The sequence below is a fragment of the Ictalurus punctatus genome, chromosome 13 (assembly GCF_001660625.3).
Source record: "Ictalurus punctatus breed USDA103 chromosome 13, Coco_2.0, whole genome shotgun sequence".
Taxonomy (NCBI): Eukaryota; Metazoa; Chordata; class Actinopteri; order Siluriformes; family Ictaluridae; genus Ictalurus; species Ictalurus punctatus.
The window spans coordinates 14,468,151-14,491,851 of record NC_030428.2 but is presented as its reverse complement, the minus strand read 5'-3'; the positions used below and the strand labels follow the sequence as shown (position 1 = coordinate 14,491,851).

General features: G+C 37.4%; 1 protein-coding gene across 1 annotated transcript; it reads right to left on the bottom strand.

Moving 5' to 3' along the window:
- Positions 1-9,763: 9,763 nt before the first annotated feature.
- Positions 9,764-18,330, bottom strand: valopb (vertebrate ancient long opsin b). The gene is made up of 5 exons (XM_017482925.3): positions 17,735-18,330; positions 16,338-16,548; positions 15,486-15,603; positions 15,133-15,372; positions 9,764-10,197 (listed from the first exon to the last, which is right to left on the bottom strand). The coding sequence occupies exons 1-5, from the start codon at positions 18,111-18,113 to the stop codon at positions 9,943-9,945; spliced, it is 1,203 nt and encodes a 400-aa protein (XP_017338414.1). The 5' UTR covers positions 18,114-18,330; the 3' UTR covers positions 9,764-9,942.
- Between the last annotated feature and the right edge of the window lie 5,371 nt (positions 18,331-23,701).

Here is a 23,701-nt window from a genome sequence, read left to right as displayed (position 1 = left end):
GAGCAGCAGAGCAGAAGCTGGCATTCTGAAACTGAAGTCTGTTGCTGTGTGGTGAGAAAGAGAGGGGACACCATATGGTCCCGCTTCCAGGCACATGGTCATTTTCAGAGATGAACAGCTTAGAACTTATATAAGGAAGTAACAGGAGCCCCAAGGTGTATGGAGTATGGAATGGACAGTCATCCATTGGAGTCTGATGCTAACATTACAAAATATTGTCAGAAAGGTCCTTAGCTCCCTGTTCAACATTAGCCATCCACTGTTCCTACTGGGTATAAAAGGCACAGCCTAGCATAGTAAGCTATATATAGGACTCTATACTGGTTTGTACCATGGTACCTTGTGCCTTGTTTCTGTATTCCTAGCTTTTTATATAATGAATCAACCACTATGTGGGTTAATATCCCTGATACACTTACATTTTAATTAGATGCGATATAAAAGATGTCAGGATAGACATTTGAAAAGGTTCTTCTGCATTCTCCCATTCTGAGATAAAAATGAGAACTAAGATGGTAAATATGTATAAAGCTTTACAGTAAAGCAGCCCTTAGTATAAGAGAGAGGAAATGATACATGACAGCCATTACACTAAAGACATATCAGTGAGATGTTCCTACACATTCATGAAACCTTAGGCAATGACTGTTCTATATTTCTACACATATACTAAGCAAAAAAAAGAGAAGAAAGAAACATCCTCTCACATTCAACTGTTTGTAATTCCAGCAAATTACATGTGTAAATATTTGTATGAACATAAAAAGATTCAACAACTGAGACATAAACTGAACAAATTTTACAGACATTTGACTTACAGAAATGGAATAATGAGTCCCTGAACAAAGGGCGGTGGGGGGGGGGGGGGGTCAGTATTAAAAGGAACTGCCAGTATGTGGTGTGTCCTCCAGCTGCTTTAAGTACTACAGTACATCTCATCCTCATGGACTGCACCAGACTTGTCAGTTCTTGCTGTGAGGTGTTACTTCATTCTTCCACCAAGGCATTTGCAAGCTCTCGATCATGTCTTTTGGGACATGGTTACATGTAATTTTCCACTGCAAGGACGATCAGCTGTCCTTCCTGTCTCCCTGTAGCACTGTCTAGGACGTCTTACATTACAGACATTGCAGTTTATTGCTCTGGCCACATTTGCAGTCCTCATGCCTCCCTGCAGCAGGCCTATGGCATGTTCACGCAGGTGAGCAGGAACCCTAGGCATCTTTCTTCTGGTGTTTTTCAGAGTCAGTAGAAAGGTCTCTTTAGTGTCCTAAGTTATTGTAACTGTGACATTAATTCCCTACCGCCTGTAAACTATTAGTGTCTTAAGGACTGTTCCACAGGTGCATGTGCAATAATTGTTTATGGTTCATTGAACAAGCGTGAAAAACATTGTTTAAAGCCTTTCCAATAAAGATCTGTAAAGCTTATTTGGAATTTACAAAATTGTCTTTAAAATACAGTTTCCGGAAATTGGGACGTTTTTTTTTCTTTTTTTTCTTTTTGCGGAGGTCCTAAATACTGTACATCTGAAGGATTCAGAATTTTCCTTTCTTTCTCAAAAAAAAACCCCCGACACAAAGCAGTTAGTATCTAAATACATCATGGGCCTCACAGTGATACAGTGGGTAGTGTTGCTGCCTCACAGCTCCAGAGGACATAGATTATTAATAAAAGATTTGGCAGGGCATTTCTTCCTCTGTTCCATTGTTTTCACTGAATGATTAGCTATTTCAATGGACTATACATAGAGTTTCCCACCCTCTGCCAACATTTAAAATTGTTACAGAGATTCTATCCTGAGCTTGGGTTACTATGTGGAGCCATGCAATTGGTAAGTTTCTGCTACACAAAAGAGTCAGCATCTAATGCTGTTTTAGCTCCGCTCCAAGCAGATGTACATTATAAATGTAATAAGAGATGAACACCCTATTAAACAGTGAAGCATGTGGTTGGTTTACTTGGAACTGGACATACATATTTCCTAAATAACTTTAATACACCAGCAAAAACTCATAATACAAATATCAGAGTATTATTAAAACAAATCATGTATGTAGGTAAGTAAATATGGCTAATTACAATAATCAACTCTTGGATTTGATTTTGTCGCTTTGCAAGTTTCCTCTGCTTCCATTTAATTATTTTACTCTGCTTTGCATTGTCATAAATGGGCATAACATCAATGAACAATAATATGGCAAATGTGAAACATAAGCTGTTTTGGTTGCATTCTTGGGAAAAGTTAGACAGCAAAAGTTAGTGTCATACTGTAGTTTTCAACTGATTTTAAACCATCACAGAAGTGCATGTGCACCTGGGAAAACAACACTGACATGTGGCTCTGGAAGACTGCAACTCTGCAAGCTTATGTGGATAAGTAAGCTGATTAAAGATCATATGACTTGTAAGGTTTTTCAGTGCATTTACATTCAAAGACCCAACAGTACTGCATGTCTATTAAAGACTTCTGTCAGATTTATAAACTAATCTCTAAATTCACTGGCCTCTGTTTAAAGAATACAAACTCAGTACTAAAGAAATGATCCCATAAGAATGTTTGGCCCTCTGTCTGTCACGATTTGGAGGCAGAGACAGATGCAAGTGCAGATAGCTTTAATACAAAACACCACCAAACACAAAACAGGAACTAGTGGCAAAACACTAAGGCTAGGAACGAACATAAAACAAAGACCATAAACACAGCCGCAGAGACAGTGGTAAAGAAAGACAAACACAAGACAAGGAGTGCAGAGCAAACTATGGCTAATATACACATAAGTGATCTGATTCAGGTGCAGGTGGTCATGTGACTGTGAGGTGCAGTGTCTGCTGGGAACTGTAGTCCAGAGCTCCTTCTCTGATATTACATGACACTGTCCCACTGTTATTATATTTGCTATGGTTATAAATGTCACAGTTATGAATTCTGTTTGGTTTGCATTAGTTTAGAAATGATACATTTTATACTCTCAACAACTGTTCAGGAGTCATTCATACATTTATTCAAATTTATATTAAATAAGGTATTCATTTGTCTTTTTTTTTTTTTTTTTTTTTTACTGTGTACACAAATGCATTTGCATTGCTTACCTTGCTTTTTATTGCTGATGCTGCTGAAAGTGTATCTTTTTAAGCTTTTTAATGGAATAATTCTCCCCTGCAAAGATGAGGAATATATTTTATGGCACATGTCTGATCCACTTGATTAAAGAACTCTTCTGCTAGGCATTCACATTAATAAAGTTACTAAATATAAAGATGAATAAAAATAAGTATTAGGTTTCATAAACATGGAGGCACAGCAGGTAGCATTGGGGCCTGACATGAATTCTGCACGCTCTCCCTGTTTTTTCCTTGTATCTATTCTCTGGTTTTCTCCCACCTCCCAAATATGCCGGCAGGTGGATTAGCATGGTGTGAATGTAAATGAATGAATGAATGAATGAATGATTTGGCATATTTTGCACAGTTTGTACAGAATTTTACTAACCCAGAATGCTGATTTTGAGTCACATGACCTGAGTAGAGAATATTTGTATGTCCCATCTGTAAAATTGAAAATATAAATAATTTTAGCAGGGAAAATGTGAAATTGTGTTTTTGAGTCCTAATGCATTAGGAAATAGTAATGAATAAATTATCTTAAGGGTTTTTATGTTCTTGCCATTTAAAGCAATAGAACAGGGGTGTGCAATCTTATCCGCGAAGGGCTGGTGTGGGTGCAGGTTTTCATTCCAACCAAGCAGGAACTACACCTGATTCCACTTGTTTAATCAGATGATCTTGGCTTTCAATAGACTCAGGTGTGGCTTCTGCTTGGTTGGAATGAAAACCTGAACCCACAAAAGGCCCTTTCCGGATAAGATTGGACACCACAGATCCAGAGTCTCTCCCTGGAACACTGGGCATGAGGCAGGAATATACTCACTGTACACTTTAATAGGAACACCTGTACACCTGCGCGTTTATGCCATTATCCAGTCAACCAATCACGTGGCAGCAGTACACTGCATAAAATCATGCAAATACAGGTCGAGAGCTTTAGTACATGTGCACATAAAACATCAGAATGGGGAACAAATTTTATGTCTGTGACTTTAACTGTGGTATAGTTGTCAGTGCACATGAAAATTTCTGAAATACTGCAGATGGGCTGGTTTGAGTATTTCAGAAATGTTCATGCGGCAACTCACCTCTCACCAATGCGCTTTTTTCCTCGTTTAAGACACACACATCACACAACATAAACTGTTGCTTTCTTGTATTTCTTAATGTATTGCTTTTGTATCATTGTACAACTTTTCTTTGGGGTGACCAGACAAATGTCCTTACAATATTAAAATTGTCATGTATTTCTGTCTTTATAGAACTATTTCTCCTTAAATGTATCCACATCATTAACCACAGATAAGAACCTTCTGATCAGTAATTGTTTTTCTAGCTGGATAATTAAAATTTTTGTAAGAGATAAAAAAAAATAATAATAAAAAACCCTTAATATGTTTTCTTTATTTGCACCACTTTTCAGTAGGAAAGTCAAAGAGTCTTAACTGCTGATGACTCAGATGGAGATGCCAAGGTATTCTGCCAAAGGGCAATTCTTTGATTTCATGTCTTATCATATGAGCAGAGTGTAGATACAGGACAAAATTATCCTTCATACATTATGGATGAACATAAGAAGCATTATAAACGAGTAATAAGTTTTGAACAGAGCTGAGGAATATTGCAAAAATGTTGGCATCATCACTGATTAGACAGAGCTGAGATCAAGGATGGGATTTATTTTATTACATTCAGTGCATTGAGAAATGGCTGAGAATGGTCTTTTCAGTGATGCAACATGTGGTAACTGTCTTTCTCAAAGACACAATGACAGCCTTTTAAAGTTTTACTCAAGAGGAACCATAAAACCTGCTGTATTGAGGAAAAACAAGGAAAAAGTATTGTTTCCTAAATAAGCTTTTGTAGATTGTGCCTCTGGTTGCAAGGCAGCACTAAACTCTGAGCTCCATATACCTCACACAAAACAAAAAAGCTATATGTACAAGCATATGATAGAAATGTGATGAAGCACTTAAAGTGGTCTAAACATGGAAAGTATAGGTATAAATGGAAAAATAAGTGATGCCAGTGTAGATATTTATCTTATGCTTATAAATACTTATAAACTCACAACAGACTCACATAAATAAATTTAAAAAAAGAGCCTAAGACAACAGCTGAGTACAGCAGAGGGCAGCACAGGCACAGTGCAGGATCAAGGAGCATCCAAAAAGTTTTGGAGAACTAAAAGTCAGACCTGACACAGCTATTCTAGTGAGAGCATCTTTAATCGAAGTGTTGTAGCGTTTAAGTACTTTATACCTCACACAGCATCAGACAGACATATGATAAATAATAACTAGGTTGGTAATATATATGCATATAGGTATACTATATGCTCTATTGAATTCTGCAGTACTGCATATGAACATTTTATAGCATCTTGTAGATGTGGGTTTTTATTTCTTTGTTTTTCACAGTTCAGTCAGCATTGATAATAGATTCTCTACCACTGCTATACACTGTAGACTGAAGGAATATTCTCTATTCATACTTGACATAACTAGGTTGCTGTGAGTATGTGCAAACAGGGTTTAGCTCTGCAAGTTATGAGAATGGTCCTCTCAGTGCTCTGAGGTGGAATGACACTGAGATTACAAGCTAGGAGGTTAGGAATTATGTTGTATGTAGACAGACAGGGATGTTATCTTAAACACTTATTAGCGTGAGCCATTAAACTTCACAAAAATGTCATGATTCACAAAAAATATCTTGAGAAATATCATGGGAGAGCTTAAAGTCAATTCTTGAATAAGAGTAGGATTTAAAACTCCAGAATCTATCATCACTCAACCATTTTCTTCTCAAGAAATAAAAACTTCTTTTGCTAGATGATATCGTAGGGTTTTGTTTGTTTGTTTGTTTGTTTGCTTGCTTGTTGTTTGTCTTTTTAGGCCAAATGCTCTAAAAAAAACTTTTGGTATGTTACATGAGTTTGCCAATTGAAATGCATTCGATGTTGCAAGCCAATAGACAATAACTAAGTAATCTAGACATGAAACACGTTATTTGTTTTACTATTAAAGGGGGAAAGGCAGAAAGGAAAATATGAAATAAAGCACTGTCTAGTGCTCCTCATCTCATCACTTGTACATGGGTCTTGTTTGCAATGTTATAGTCTGTGTAGAAATAGACCCTGTTTTCAAATTATACCTTAAATATCTTGTGTATATCAGAAAATATTGTGTCTTTTTGACTGTGAATATATATTTGCCTACATTAATCCTGCATACGAATGATGTGAAAGATTCTGTCAGAAAGATCAGACTTTAAAATATCCCTGTATGAAATTTTTACAACTGTATAGTGAATTCTCCTACACTTATTTGGCAACATCACTATACTTCTACAGACATGTGAAATATTAATGGTAAAGTATAATTGCATAAGCATCCCATGGAAATACATGTTCTAATTTAGTTTTCAGATACATTAATATTCAAAAAAAGTGGTCATAAGATGTGAACATCTAAAAGGCAGGTTAATATTTCAGCAAATTCCTAGAAGTGCCACTGCATCTGCAATTTGGTGATGTGTTTGTGGTATTTGAAAGTCTGTACAAACAGGAGACGAAAGAGATAAAAGGCAATAAACAGTGAGAGGATCAAAGCTCAGACCTCAAAGTGGTCTTGCCCACTAAATTAGTCTGGGGGAAGAAGATAGCTCAGTAATAGCATGGTTCATTACTTTCAGCATGCTCAATCATTCATAGTAACCGCCAATAATACCTTTGGATATTTGATTTGCATGCCATCTCTTGTGATCTGAAAATATTTTTATAAAGTATTTAAATTCTCATGAAACGTCGGCTAGGGATCTAGAGTTATACATAAGTTCTCGTTTTTAAATTGTTGTATAATGTGTTTTTTTCAGTGGATAAAGAAAGTGAAATTGCAGTATTCGGCCCTAAATTTCTAATTCATTATTATTGCCATTTCTGGGACTGATGATTAGTATAGAATCTGTTTGGGGTTGTTTTTTTTTTAGAGATATTTCCAACTTCTATCTGAAAGTGTTTTTTGTAAGGCATATTGTATTGTAAGCAATGTGTCTATCAGCCAAAAATGCCTTAGATTTGAAATATGTTCATCATTATTAAGGCTTAATGTGATACCTTGGGTCATTTCCCAGACAACCAGGAGACAGTGAACATTCTGATTTAAATGTAAAAATAAATAAATAAATAAATAAATAAATAAATAAATAATAAATATAGCCCTACGGGAAGCTTAATAATTTATCATACAGCATACTGTAATTCACTGACTGTTGGGGTCAAATATTTATAGTATTTAACATTAGGTCTCTGTTAGATCGAGGTAACCAGTGGATCCTAAAGTAATTTTAATATGGCTGATTAGATGATCATCCATCCATCCATCCATCTTCTACCGCTTACTCCTTTTCAGGGTCACAGGGATCCTGGAGCCTATCCCAGGAAGCATCAGGCACAAGGCGGGGTACACCCTGGACAGGGTGCCAATCCATCGCAGGGAACAATCATATACACACTCACACACCCATTCATACACTACGAACACTTTAGACACGCCAATCAGCTTACAGTGCATGTCTGGGGAGGAAACTGGAGTACCCGGAGGAAACCCCCAGCAGCACAGGGAGAACATGCAAACTCCGCACACACATGGCCCCGGCGGGATTAGATGATCAATTCCAATTAAATAATTAATTAATTAATTCTAGTGCACTCTTGGGCATTTCACAACTGCAAAAATCAAAACAGCAAAAGTTCTCCACATTATTTTTGATACATTTTATGCACATGTAAAAACATGTGGAGGATGGAGGAATGTAGGAGGAAACTGGAAATCCACAGAAACCAGTTAGAACTCGACATAGACAGTAACCTCTGGATGGAACCCAGGACCCTGGAACTGTGCCAATCGTACATCCTGTAGATTTAAATATTCAACCACTCTTTGTCTTTAAATTAGAAACATTAGTTAGCTAATAGCTAGCGAATTGCTTTATATGTACCTATTTATCCTGTATTTTATACACTTGATTTTTCAAATCAACAATCTAAACTTAAGGCCTAGTTCACACTACACGATTTTAAGCCCGATTTGCAAGTCGCCAACAAAAACCTTTTAATCGAAGGCAACTAGGCGAACAATCGGCAGTCGATCATTATATGTGAACTACTCAACGACACAGATATTTGGCATGCTAAATATCTGGAGCTGTCGGGCGACTCCACATCCTGTGGTGTGAAAAGTGTCGTCACTGGCAGTGATTGCAGCGACGAGCTCCAGCCAATGAGAGAGCAAGGCATGGGGTGAGGTCACGGTGAGGAATGGAAAGACGCGAAACCTATGGCAGAAGCATAAAGGAGAGAAACTTTTTACTCATCTCCAACTCTCTCTCTAGCTTGTGCGATGATTTGTGCTGAAGAAACCTCAAAAAGGAAAAGACGAAGAACGTAGATGAAAGTATGGATTAGCACACGTGGGAAGCAGGGATTGTGTGTACTAATGATGTGTCGTTCATAAACGATCCGTTCATTTTGTACGAATCTTTAATATGACTCGGGAACATTAATTAATCATTTCTGTTTCTCATAATTCGGCCTTGGTTGCATTAGCCTATAGTTTTATATTTATCGTTTATTAATTACTAGATGTGTTGGGGAATTTAACATGTAACATTTGAATTATATTCTGCTGAAATTAACGAAATGGCTCGAAAAAAAGATTCGTTCATTTTGCCGAACGAGATTCAAAGATCCGAGTCAGTAAAATGATCCAAATTACATATGATTATGGTATATATTGTAAAAAGTTCGGTTAAGTAGACACGGACGCGGTAAACTGACCTCGCTATTGGCTTTAAAATTAACTAGATTTGTGAGTTTGACACTTTTTTTAAGGCCAGATAAAAAAAAAATGTCTGGATGTCTGGGAAAAAGAGGATGTAAGGTAAGCCTAACAAAAGCATTTCAGATAACAATTTGTGTAAAGTTATACCAAATTAACTTAAAATTTTATGTGTGCATGCACCAGGAGGTTGCTCATGTGAGAGAGAACTATATTCAAGCAGCTGTCTATATGTTTCTCACAATATGGTTCCAAATTGTAACTACATTTATTCTCTGTAATTTTATATTTAATCAGTCAATTTAAACAAACTCATTAACAGCTTAATTTTCCAAGGGAGAATACTTACTTTTCAACAAACTCTAACTGTTTCATTAAACTAGATTCATAATGTCCAAACCTGCCCTTTCATTGCGTTCTGGAAGTAAAGTTCAAGAATCAAAGAATCCTGTTGTTGTTGTTTTTTAATAACTTATACTGTATTTTTTTTTAAAGAAATGCGTTATGTGGCACTTTTAAATTTATTAAATCCTTATCAAGTCTTAAAACAGTTTGTCAAAATAATATTCCAATGGCTAGATTACAGTGGCAAAGTACATGTGATTTCTTTTTTTTTTTTTTTTAAATTTCAAGAAATGCTATGACTTACTAAATGTCACAATTATGCAATAAGGCTTATGATTACCATGGCCATGAAAAGTGAATATACTAAACACAACTCAAGCACAAATGCATACATTTAGTTCATTTTCATTCATTGACAGAGTTTGACAGGACAACAACACAGCACATCTGCAACACTATGCGAGACAGGCAAGTGAGCACAAACACTTAGATATTCTTCAGAATTACACAGCACAAAGGAATATGCAGCAGTAGAGATTAACACAATACACATATGTAGAATGCTCTACATCCTCTATAGGCATGGCTGTTTTCCCAGCTTCTGAGCAGATAGGCAATAGGCTATAGGTCATTTTACTAGGGCAGGATTGCTTTATAGAGGACAGACTCTGCTTTCTGATAGAGGAAGTTCCGTGGAGCTTCTATTTTCATGCTGGTTCTGCTCTTCATCCTCATCAGTCTTCTCCAGGTTGCACATGTTCATGGGCACATGGGTAGCAATGGAGGACATCTCTCCCAAGTTACATTCTGTTTGTGTGATAGCCCCTTTGTTTGAGGTTGGGTTCAAATGGGAGGAGTCAATGCTGTTGCCATTGCCTTTAAACATCTGAATCAGGCATTTCCTGAACTGGGAAAAGACAAAAGGCATGAGGAATGAATTAGCATTGAGTTCTCATATCAAGGAGGCTTGTTTGCTGGGAAACAACCTAGAAATATGTGTACAAACATAATATAAACAACTTGATATATACCTAATTGTAAAGGCAAAAAGGAAAAGGTCACCAGGCAGGCCACGGTCAGCATATGGACAAGAGAACTCTGGTCTTAATTAAAGAAATATATATGATCTTAGATTATATGTGGATACCCAATCAGCATACCTATATGTGCTTGTTGAGCATCTCGTTCCAAAGTTGTAGCTGCAACTACAGTGAGGGAAAAAAGTGTTTGATCCCCTGCTGATTTTGTACGTTTACTGACAAAGAAATGATCATTCTATAATTTTAATGGTAGATTTATTTGAACAGTGAGAGACAGAATAACAACAAAAAAATCCAGAAAAACAAATGTCAAAAATGTTATAAATTGATTTGCATTTTAATGAGGGAAATATGTATTTGACCCCTCTGCAAAACATGACTTAGTACTTGGTGGCAAAACCCTTGTTGGCAATCACAGAGGTTAGATGTTTCTTGTAGTTGGCCACCAGGTTTGCACACATCTCAGGACGGATTTTGTCCCACTCCTCTTTGCAGATCTTCTCCAAGTCATTAAGGTTTTGAGGCTGATGTTTGGCAACTCGAACCTTCAGCTCCCTCCACAGATTTTCTATGGGATTAAGGTCTGGAGACTGGCTAGGCCACTCCAGGACCTTAATGTGCTTCTTCTTGAGCCACTCCTTTGTTGCCTTGGCTGTGTGTTTTGGGTCATTGTCATGCTGGAATACCCATCCACGACCCATTTTCAATGCCCTGGCTGAGGGAAGGAGGTTCTCACCTCCTCAAGATTACCTCATCAAGATTTGATGGTACATGGCCCCGTCCATCGTCCCTTTGATGCGGTGAAGTTGTCCTGTCCCCTTAGCAGAAAAACACCCCCAAAGCATAATGTTTCCACCTCCAGGTTTGACGGTGGGGATGGTGTTCTTGGGGTCATAGGCAGCATTCCTCCTCCTCCAAACATGGCGAGTTGAGTTGATGCCAAAGAGCTCCATTTTGGTCTCATCTGACCACAACACTTTCACCCAGTTGTCCTCTGAATCATTCAGATGTTCATTGGAAAACTTCAGACGGGCATGTATATGTGCTTTCTTGAGCAGGGGGACCTTGCGGGCGCTCCAGGATTTCATTCCTTCACGGCGTGGTGTGTTACCAATTGTTTTCTTGGTGACTATGGTCCCAGCTGCCTTGAGATCATTGACAAGATCCTCCCGTGTAGTTCTAGGCTGATTCCTCACTGTTCTCATGATCATTGCAACTCCACAATGTGAGATCTTGCATGGAGCCCCAGGCCGAGGGAGATTGACGGTGCTTTTGTGTTTCTTCCATTTGCGAATAATCGCACCAACTGTTGTCACCTTCTCACCAAGCTGCTTGGCAATGGTTTTGTAGCCCATTCCAGACTTGTGTAGGTCTACAATCTTGTCCCTGACATCCTTGAAGAGCTCTTTGGTCTTGGCCATGGTGGAGAGTTTGGAATCTGACTGATTGCTTGCTTCTGTGGACAGGTGTCTTTTATACAGGTAACAAGCTGAGATTAGGAGCACTCCCTTTAAGAGTGTGCTCCTAATCTCAGCTCGTTACCTGTATAAAAGACACCTGGGAGCCAGAAATCTTTCTGATTGAGAGGGGGTCAAATACTTATTTCCCTCATTAAAATGCAAATCAATTTATAACATTTTTGACATGCGTTTTTCTGGATTTTCTTGTTGTTATTCTGTCTCTCACTGTTCAAATAAATCTACCATTAAAATTATAGACTGATCATTTCTTTGTCAGTGGGCAAACGTACAAAATCAGCAGGGGATCAAATACTTTTTTCCCTGACTGTACAGTAACAAGCTGCTGAGCAAATATAAACAGTACATATAGTGTACTTGTGGTCCAATATCATGGAAAAAAGGGATCATGTATGACAGAACTACTGTCCCCTCCGAAAGTACAGGAACAGCAAGGCCAATTGTTTTTACTATACACTGAGACAATACTATAATATACTATTTGAGACAATATATTAGAATTTCAGCTTTTCCCCCCTGACATTTAAATATACTGTAGATGTGTTAAATAACTTAGAACATGGCACATTTTTTGGCAGAGCATCAAATCGTAGGTGAACAAAAGTATAGCAACAGATATTCTTAAAGTAAATGAAAGTAAATAATACTTAATATTTGGTTGCCTTTCCCTTGGTTGCAAAAACAGCATCAAGCCGATGACCCAGTGACATCACCAAACTGTTGCATTTTTCCAGGCTTGTACTGCAGCTTCATTCAGTTGTTGTTTGTTTTGGGGTTTCTCCCTTCAGTCTCCCCTTCAGGAGGTGAAATGCATGCTTAATTTGGTTAAGGTTTGGTGATTGATTTGGCCAATCTAAGACCTTCCACATTTTTGCCACGACCAAGTCCTTTGTTGTGTTGGTAGTCTGTTTTGTGTCGTTGATATGCTGCATTCTGAAGTTCCTCTCAATTAGATTGGATGAATTTCTCTGTTTCTGTAGGCTTCTGAATTCATTCTGCTGCTGCTGTCATGAGTTACATTATCAATAAAGATTAGCAAGGCCATTCCAGAAGCAGTCATGCAAGCCCAAGTCATGACACTACCTCCAGCATGCTTAACTGATGAGCTCTTATGTTTTGGATCATGAGCAGATCCTTTCTTTCCCCACATTTTAGCCTTACCATCACTTTGGTAGAAGTTAACCTTGATTTCAGTACTTTTATAGCTCATCTCTGTATTTCTTTGTGAATTTTAATCTACCCTGTACAGGTTGTTGGTGATGCAACTGACTGTTGTTTTGGGGGGTTTCTTCACAGCTCTCACAATGTTTCTGTCATCACCTGCTGTTTTCCCTGACTGACCTGTTCAGTGTCTGGTTGTTAGTACACCAGTGGTTTCTTTCATTTTTAGGACATTCCAAATTATTGTATTAGCTATGTCCAATGCTTGTGCAATGGCTCCGATCAATTTTCTTTCCTCAGCTTCAAAATGGCTTGCTTTTCTCCCATAGATAGCTCTCAGGTCTTCATGTTGGTTTATCCTTTTTAACAACAAATGCAGTCTTCATAGGTAAAACTCAGGGCTCAAACCAAGAGTAGACATTCAGCGCTATTAATTGTTTAAACAGTCAATCTAACAGGGCACACCTGGGCAACAACAAACACCTGTCAGTCACATGTTCCAATATTTTTGATCATTGAAAAATAGTTTGGTTTTCAGTCAAGTTGTTTAACACATCTAGATAACAGGAAATGAAAGCTGAACTTATGATCTGACGTCTCATATTCATCTTTAGATATGCTGTTTGGTGAAAACAAAAGAATTGGCCTTTAACCTTCCAATACTTTCGGAGTGGATTGTATTTATTGCAAATACTGTCACATTGTGAGTTTGCTGGAAAGTCTCAACATGTATGTGCACATGCACAATTAAGTATCCAGATGTCTGTCATCACACACATGTTTCTAAGGGATGAATTAGATCCACATGAGAAGGTCTCTACAATGTCCTTCAGATTCTGTCCAGACCACAGATTATTTAAACAGAATAGTTTTAACATTTGCAAAAGAGTCAACTAAAATGAAAATTTTCAAAAGGAGGTAAATGTTGTATCTTTTCTTATGATTCCATTCATATTTACATATTTAGTGCTCTCAGATGAGACCCTATGAGAGCTGGACATGCCCAGAATAAATCAAATGAACATCTATCACGGCTGAGACTTCCCCTCTTTGGTCTTATTAAGCATGCATCTACATTTTAAAAAATGCTGAATTATTAACATAATCCAGTCACTGGGTTGAGCCTTTGAGAATTCTCGGAATGCCTGGCAAGTGGTGAAGCGAATCTATGCAGTTATGTAATCAGCCAATCATGTGGCGAACAATGCAAAAAATCATGCAGATACAGGTCAAGAGCGCCAGATAATGTTCACATCAAACATCAGAATAAAGAATATGTGTGATCTCTGTGACCTTGATCGTGGCATGGATATTGGTAACAGAGGGGCTGGTTTGAGTGTTTCATAAACTGCTGAACTCCTGGGATTTCACACACAATATTCTATAGAGTTTACACAGGAAGATGTAAAAACAAACAAACAAAAATTTAGAGTAAGTGAAAGTTCTGTGGGTGGAAATGCGTGTTGATCAGAGAGGCCAGAGGAACATGGCCAGATTGGTTCGAGCTGCCAGGAAGGATATAGTAACTAATTTAATCACTCTTTACAACCATGGTGAGTAGAAAAGCATCTCAGCATTCACAAAACATTGAACTTTGAGGTCAGAAGACCACAACAGCAGAAGACCATGGTGGGTTCCACCGCTGTCAGAACAAGAATCTGAGGTTATCATGGGCATAGGGTCACCCAAACTGGCCAAAAAAAATCACGTGGACTTTTCCAGTCACAGAGATCACACTTTTTCCCCATTCTGAGGTTTGATGTGAACATTAACTGAAGCTCTTGATCTGTGTCTGCATGAATTTATGCATTGCGCTGCTGCCATGTGATTGGCTGATTGGATAACTGTATGAATGTGCAGGTGTTCATGTGTTTCTAATAGAGTGGACGCTGAGTGTATACTAAATATACTAATGTATACTAAATGTATACTAATAAAGATTGTGAATAATAACATATATTGAGAAAATTTGCTTTAAACATTTTTAGCATGTAATTTATTCATTACTTATTCATTATTCATATATCACTTCACAATTTTGTGATTCATTTAGAGTTCCTTCCAATTTTTGTGCTAGACTTTTTACTTACAACCATTACATGCACATAGGCAGAGGCAGTGGTAAAAGAGATTTACATGGCAATAAAGCCAACAGTGGCATACCTGCTTGTTCATGAACACGTAAATGATCGGATTGTACACAGCTGCAGTTTTAGCGAAGAAGGCTGGTGCTGCTGCAAGGCAAGGGTTAATATTGATGGTTGGATCAACTGTAACGAGGATGGAGAATGCTGCATAAGGTGTCCAGCCAACCATATAGGCAATAATCATTACAATGACCATCCTTGCCACTGCCTGGTCCGGTTTCCGAGCATTACCTAGTTTCCCATGAGCATTGGATACCTGCAAGAGCATATCCCATTATTAAATCATTTTATAGGAGTTTACTCTTGTACTGTGTTATAATTAAAACTGTACAAATGTTCCAGTGTCCTAGAACAATCAAAATAAACCACCTTTCTGAGTTTCTGCATGAGTTTGCCATAGGAGACAGTGATTACTCCAAGTGGAAGGATAAAGCAGGTGACAAAGAAGGTGATTATGTAAGTATGGTCCTTGTAGTCTCTTGAGTACCTTAATGAAGAAAGCAAAGACTCAGAACTCATTTAAACATCTGATATAACATTTCAAGATCAACAGTACACAAGTTTCATATACTGAGCCATGTCAATCTGACAACTAGATCTCACTGGCAGTTATAGTTCTCTTTTTTCATTTAAAAATGAGAAATAGAATGACAAACAGCTCATACATGCTAAATGTTTGAATAGATTATTAAAATGTCATGTAAACATTATTTCTTATCAGTGCCCTTGATGCAGATCAATAAGCCATAACTGCATTAAAGACAGAATGTTCAGCTGATACAAACATCAGTATTAGTTACCTACATAAATAACCTTCAACATAATAAGGCAAATTTGTGTTAACACTAAATACATTTATTACATTTACGTTTATTCATTTATCAGACGCTTTTATCCAAAGCGACTTACAAATGAATAACACCTTTCAAAGCTGCTAAATGTAAAATATAAGGTTATTTTGAGTGTAATTATATCAGCTGATAAAAACTCTGCATAAAGTTTTCAGCTTTAATAAATATGGGTTCGTTTTCTGTGACATTATTATAAAGAATTACAGTGACCTTTTGTGGAAACATAAGAAAACACAACTTCAGTTCACTCATATTAAAGAATGCTATTTTGACTCGTCAATTTGTCAGTGTGAGTGTGCAGCATTTGTGTCAAGAAAAATCATTCTGGGAATTTAATTTATGAGTATTATAGAAGGAGGGGGAGAGTCACCAGTTGGGTTCACAAGTAGTGCCAATCTTGCTGACTGTGTAGCTGTTCCAGCCAAGCACTGGAGGAATAGTACAGACGAAGGAGAAAGTCCAGACAAACAGAAGACCCAGTGCTGCATGTTTGACTCCCAAACGGACATTTTTCAATGGGCGACAGATCACAAAGAAACGCTCAAAAGCCAGGATTGCCAAAGACCAGAGAGCAACAATCCCTACAAGGCAAAAAAGTTTGTTATATGTTACACTGTCCTGGAAGTCAAATATAGAAAAAATGGCTTTAGACATTAATCTCAACTATATAATTATGCAAAAAGTAAAGTTTAACAGAAATATTATCATTTATACTTTTTCTTTTAACTTCATTCATACAAAATACATTTAAATACAAATGTACAAAATACATTTATTCATTTAGCAGACACTTTTATCCAAAGCGACTTACAGGAAATACAAGCAAAGCGATATATCAAGCGGACAACAATACAAGTAGTGCTACCATATAAGATCTTTTAATTAAGTTCTAGAAAAGCAAAGTGCACAGAGAAGAGGTGTAAGTGCAAGAGTAAGTTTTTTTTTTTTTTTTTTAAACAGATAATGTGGAGATGGCGTTATAGGGGTTAGTTAGGTGTTCACGGAAGAGATGGGTCTTTAGCTGTTTTTTGAATATAGTGACAATAAAAATAGAATGAAATCAACTACATGCTTGAGTTTGTTCAAAATATTTTCATGATACCAGGTTTAACCTATGATGTCAGGGGTTTAATATTACTATACACATATAAGCCAAAGAGAAAGATATGTATGATTTAATTTTGCCAACAAAAAAAAAATGGTTCTTCAATGGTTCCTAAGGGTTCTTTGAGTTCTCAAGGGTTCTTCCTTTCTAAAAGGGTTCTACTTGGAACTTTTGTAACTGAAATCCCTACACTCTCCAGAAAAGGGGTACTTAACTGTACTTTCCTTGTCATCCTACATTTTTCAGACCTTTAGTTTGGAAAGGTGTATCTTTAATTTGGAAAGGTGCAAGTAGAATACCTTTAATGTGTTACTTCAAAAGCTAATTAAAGTCGTAGAATCATACTTAGGGTAGTACCTACATTACTACCATTTTTCTGAGACGGTACATTGAATCTCTAAGGCTTCCCCAGAGCAACAAGCTGGAAAACCAAAGAGCCAAAAACTGAAGGAGTTTATTTAAAATATGTTGACTCTACTTTGACTAAATTTACCAGGACAAACTTTGCTGTCTTAACTCGATAAAAGTCCTTGGTCTCAATCCAACATCTACATCTTAGATCTTTCCTCTAAGAAAGATCCTCCAAGTGCTGGACCACTGAGCATATCCCGTGCATGCACACGTTACTTCAGCACCATAACAGCGCTGGAATTCAGACTCACCGAAAAAAGTCACGGCGAATCCCTCCAGGACGCACGCCCACCTGCCCAGGAAGAAGTAACCCCGCGCGTTGGTCAGGAAACTGATTGTGCCTCCGACCAGCGACAAGCAGAAGTCAGCCACAGATAAGTTGACAATAATGTAATTCAGGGGCTGTCTCAGCTGTTTAAATTTGTATGTTACTATCATAACTGTGGAGTTTTCTGCCAGAGAGAGGGAAGTCACTGCAAACATCAAGCACGCAATTAACGTGTAGTTCCAGGGCGCGACCGAGTCGAGAGGACCGGCGAAGGGATCCCGAGGCGTCGCCACTTCTGGAGCGTCGGTGTGGGACCCGTTAACGGAAGACAGGAAGGCGTCCATGCTGACGGCGCTGGACATCTGTGCAAAGTAGACGGAGAAATTTCAGACAGACTCTGAGCGCTAAAACTCGACTGGAAGTCTACAGGTGACTCAGTTTTAATAACTTTAATTAACTTCATTTGTTAAAACGGAAACACTTTACCAAATGTCTTCAGACTACAAGGATCCGTAAAAAGGACAAGTGAGAGAAGGGCAGAGCTCACAGCATCATCTCCTCCACACACTCCGTGCTGTCCCAGCCGCATGCCTGTGTTTATATAGGAACTCTGAGCGGCCATTTCCTCTCCAAGCTGTGTGATAAAGGGATGAGCTTTCCCAAAACCATGCATCACCTTACAAAACTTACACTGTCGACACTTTTGATGCTTTGGGGAAATTCGTTTAATTAACAATGAACAATCTGTTAATTAATCAATTAACAACATCACGTCAGATACTCCTGCTGAAGGGGGGGGGGGGGGGGATTCTAATGGTTTCCACAACAAATACCATTAAAACAATCAGCTAACCATTAAAACCATTACAATTACTAGCACTAGAAATAACATGCAACCAATAGAAGGCAACAAATTACCATTAGAGACCCACAGGGACTATTACAGTTTCCATTAAAACCTATACAATTCCCATTAAAACCACTACAAATTCTATGAGGGTTTCTATTGTTTGTTTGTTTTTCAGCAGAGAGAGTAAAATTTTAAACAGAACAAAGTATAGAACAATGTTAAAACTATTACATTTAAAGATTTGGTGTTTTCATGCATGTGGATTTAAGAAAATATGAAAGTATACCAACTTATTTTTAACTCACATACTGTGATTTGCAGCATGACGTGAGATCCTTTTTTAACATATGGTCTTGTTAATTACCTAGGCTACCTGCTAATATTTATTAAGCAGATAAAGAAGCTATGGATCGCAAGTGTAATATATGGATGTGTCTTGTGTAGATTATGAAACATTTTCTCTATATCTGTTTTCTTCCGATTCTTCCGTGCCTTTGCCACATAGTTTGAAGCACACAATTGTCAGTGTCTTTTTATGCTGTAGAATTAAGAATTCCCCATCCAGGGAACTAAGGGGCCCAAACGTGTTTCAGGAAGAGAATGCCCCTGTGCACAAAGTGAGGCCCATAAAAACATAGTTTGCCAAGGTTGGTGTGGAGGAACTTAAGTGTCCTGCACATAGCTTTGATCTCAACCCCACTGAACACTTTTGGGATGAATTGGAACACAGACTGCGCACCAAGCCTTGTTTGGCATCAGTGTCCTATCTCACTGATGCTCTTGTAGCTGAATGAGCTATTTATAAGAAATCCACAGCCACACTCCAAAAGCCTTCCCAGAAGAGTGAGGGTTATTATAACAGCAAAGGGGAACTAAATGGGATGTTCAACAAGCATGTATGGATGTGATTGGTCAGGTGTATACATACTGTAATTTTTATCAATATAGTGCAGCACAACCAGTCTACCTAATAGGATGTTTTTGGGTGGCAGAGAACCTGGAGGAAACCCACTTGGACACAGGTAAAATGTGAAATGCCATAAAGACAATACTCCTTGATTAGGATTGAACCATTGTAATGTTGTTTATTTTTTCCACATTTTCTCACCCAACTTGGTCCTGACATTTTCCACCAACTAGCTAAATTTCCATAATGGAATACCTCCCACCTTTAGATCTTGTGAATGTAGATTCTTGAGGTACTGTAATTACAATGTGTTTAGAGTTTTGCTCATTCTGTAAGATCTCAAATATATTTATTGCGTGAATGCCAGCTGTCCTCTGCATAGGTAGCATATTGTATTTTGTATCAATTATAATTAATAGTTGTTCTGTATTATTGTATTTTGTAGAAGTACTAGATATAAATAACAATAAAATATATATCTCAACATTGTACAACACTGTCTACTACCATCTGTAAGAATCTCAGTGGACATCTACAAACATCTATGGTCTGTACATTCCCGATGGGATTTTGGATCCATTTTGTCCTATCCTTTTATCAGGATCACAAGTTTAATTTGAGTAGAGGCCATTTTTTGCAGAGCTTCTCAGATCTCTCTGATGATAAATTAAGTATATAAGTATTGCTAGCTAGCTAGCTAATTCTTTTGTTTTTGTTATACACTGAAGATGTTTGACATCAAAAGATTAATATGAGTTGACAGTTCAGGATTTCAGCTTTCATTATCTGATATCAACACCTTTGGTGGCAGAGCACCCAGTTTGTATGTGAGCAAAAGTATTGGAACAGATGTTCTTAACGTAAATGAAAGTAAATAACACATCATATTTGGTTGCATATCCCTTGCTTACTATAACTGCATCAAGCAGGCGATCCACTGACATCACCAGACTGTTGCATTCTTCTTTTGTGATGCTTTTCCAGGCTTGAACCACAGATTCCTTCAGTTGTGTTTTTTTTTTGTTTTGGTTTTTTCTTTATGCTCAAATGGATTAAGGTCTGGTGATTGACTTGGCCAGTTTAAAACCTTCCATTGTTTTTGCTCTGATGTTGCCCTGAACTCAGCTGTTGTGTTGGCACTGGTCAATGTCATGCTGCATGATGAAGTTTTACCTCCCAGGTAGATTGGATGCATTTCTCTGTAAATTGGTAGACAGAATGTTTCTGTAGATTTCTGAATTCATGCTGCTGCTACCATCATGAGTTACACCATCAATAAAGATTAGTGAGTCTGTTCCAGAAGTCATGACACTACTTCCACCATGCTTGACCGATGAGCTTGTATTTTTTTGGACCATGAACAGATCCTTTCTTTCACCACACTTTGGTAGTTTAAGCTTGGTTCCAGAATTTCTGTGGCTCATCTCTGTATTTCTGTGTGGCCGTCTTACTGCTAATGAGTGGTTTACATCTTGTGGTATAATATTCCTGGAGTAGACATTCAGAGCTATTAAATGTTTAAACAATCAATCTAACAGGGCACACCTGGGCAACAAGAAACACCTGTCATCACATGTCCCAATATTTTTGATCACTTGAAATATGGGTGGGTTCAAATAAAAGATGCTATGTTTTACGTTGTTTAACACATCTAGATGTAAATAATAGGAAATTAAATCTAAAATCTTTATCTATTGCCTTATATAATTTTTTTGAACTCAAACCCAAATGTAGAGCAAAAACAAAAGAATTGGCCTTGCTGTTCCAATACATTCGGAGGGGTCTCTATCTATCTATCTATCTATCTATCTATCTCTCTCTCTCTCTCTCTCTCTCTCTATATATATATATATATATATATATATATATATATATATATATATATATATATATATATATCTGTCTACATGTTTACCTTGGGATTTGTTTTTCTGAATGTGTCTTTTTATGTCTGTGCTCATTTCAAAATTCCACTATGTACCTGTCTGTTAGTGGCTTCAGCAGATGAGTCTCATTATGCACCTTCTAAATCAAAGTATATCATGTTTAAAAGCCATCTGATTTTTAGCAGTGGACCAAATGTTTGCAGACTCTTTTAAATGCTCAGTAGCTATGGCATTAAAAAGAGCTGTGTCCTGCTGAGCATGTAAATGCTCATTTACACCAGGCCTTCTTATCAGAGTCCACACCCTACCTAACAACCTTTAGGCCACAGGTGGTATATAATTTGACTGGCCTTCTGTAAGTCACTGTGGTCACACAGGTTGGAATTTGTTGAACTTTCAACTACAGTCAAAAATGACCAAACAGGCATTAATGCAAACAGAAAGCCAAGGCTAAAACCAATCCAAGAAATGGATAAATAATCAGTCCACTGGGATCTGAAACAAAGGAAGGTCTAGCAAACCATATGAAGTAAACTAACTAAATATAAAAAATAAAGAGTCTGCTGTGGAGGAAATGAGGAGCACATCTGTTTCAGGATCAAATCATTAACGTATTTGCCTACAAATCATTCCTTCATAAATAGGACAGTTAATTATAACAAGTAACAGTGATAATTATGACAAGAAACTAAGTAAAAAGGCTATCATTATTTATGTCATTAGATTACAAATAACACTGATCAGTTCTGAAATATTTGAAATACTTGTTTAGCAAGTGGTAATTTTTTTTTGTTTGCTTGCTTGGTGTTAAGCACCCTTAGAATGATATAGAATGACAATGTATCTTATTATGCATTTAATTTTCTTTGATTAATTTTTTTATGTTTAGACATAAAAACACTTTTGTGTACCCATTTATTTTCCTGTCATAACAGAGGCATCACTGTCATTTATGACTTAAAAACTTCACATCCTTTAAGCTTGCTTGGCTCGTCTATCGAATAGGGAGGATCATGCTGTATATGTACAGTGATTATCAGAGCAACCTTTTCCACCACAGCATCTGGCTGTACACAATCCATAATGGCTCCAGCTTTGAAAATCCCTTTCTAGAAAGGAGAGAAATGCCATTCCTCCTTCCAATAAATGAATGATTGAAATTTCTTAACATTTGAACTCCTTATGGCAGAAACGGTGAGGTCATCAGCTGTTTTGCTGGAAGCTCCTTGATCATATGACAGAGGCAGATCACACTAGGTATTGGGCAGCCATCCTCACAAGGACAGCATCTGCCCCTTCCCATCTGCCCACTTATGCCTCCAGGCTTTATTCTTCACTACAGTGTCACTCCTAAAGGCCACAGCAGTGTTTGCTCATTCGTGCTGAATAACCCATAGCCCATTGACAGTGGTTTGAACTTCACCAGATGTCAAAGATATGGCATGGATTATCTGGCAACAATCTGCCGGACTGATTTTAAGACACACAAATAATAACAGAATCCCTGAACAATTTCAGAAGAGGAAATTACAAATGGGTTATTAATCTTATTCCAAGGCAGTGCAAAAAATTCAAACAGTGCCATTAGAAAGAAATAAATATATCAAATGAACACTTTTCATTAGTATTATTGATAATAGAATGACAGAAGTTAATCACAAAACAGCACCCTGGGTTTAGAAGAAAATGTTTTTATTCTGTTTTGGCTTTGGAACGGGGTGTCATTTATAAGTGTCTTCACATGATCCAGGTACCAGGTTAAAATTGTTTAATTATCATTTGCCATTAAATCCACCGGGAATCAATACTGAAGGGTACTGTCAGCTACAACAAGTTAATTGTTAGGAAGACCTATATCTATTGAGTCATAATCAATACAGATAAATCAAAGTCTGTTTCAAGTTGTCAAGTAGTTTTTCTTGCTTCCATACTTATAAACAGTGAGACAAAATATTGTTTGTCCATGGTACAAAACATAAACCAAGAGCACAGCACATAGGGCTACATAGAGATTTTGAAATGTTTAACATTGTAAAACAGCACAGTACTATGCAGTAAATACACTGGGCAATGCAGGACATGGGAGATTTTAACTGAACAGCATATGTTATTACATTTGTAATACATTTATTACAGCTGTGTTTTTTGTACCTAAAGACCTAAAAATATATTAGTCTATTCTTTAATTTCACCATCATTACAACTGTCATTGCGTTTTTCACTGAAAAGTGAATGCAGAAAATTAGATGTGTCAAAGTTACAAACCTGTGCAGACACATACTATGGAAAAAAGCTAGGATGATGGCA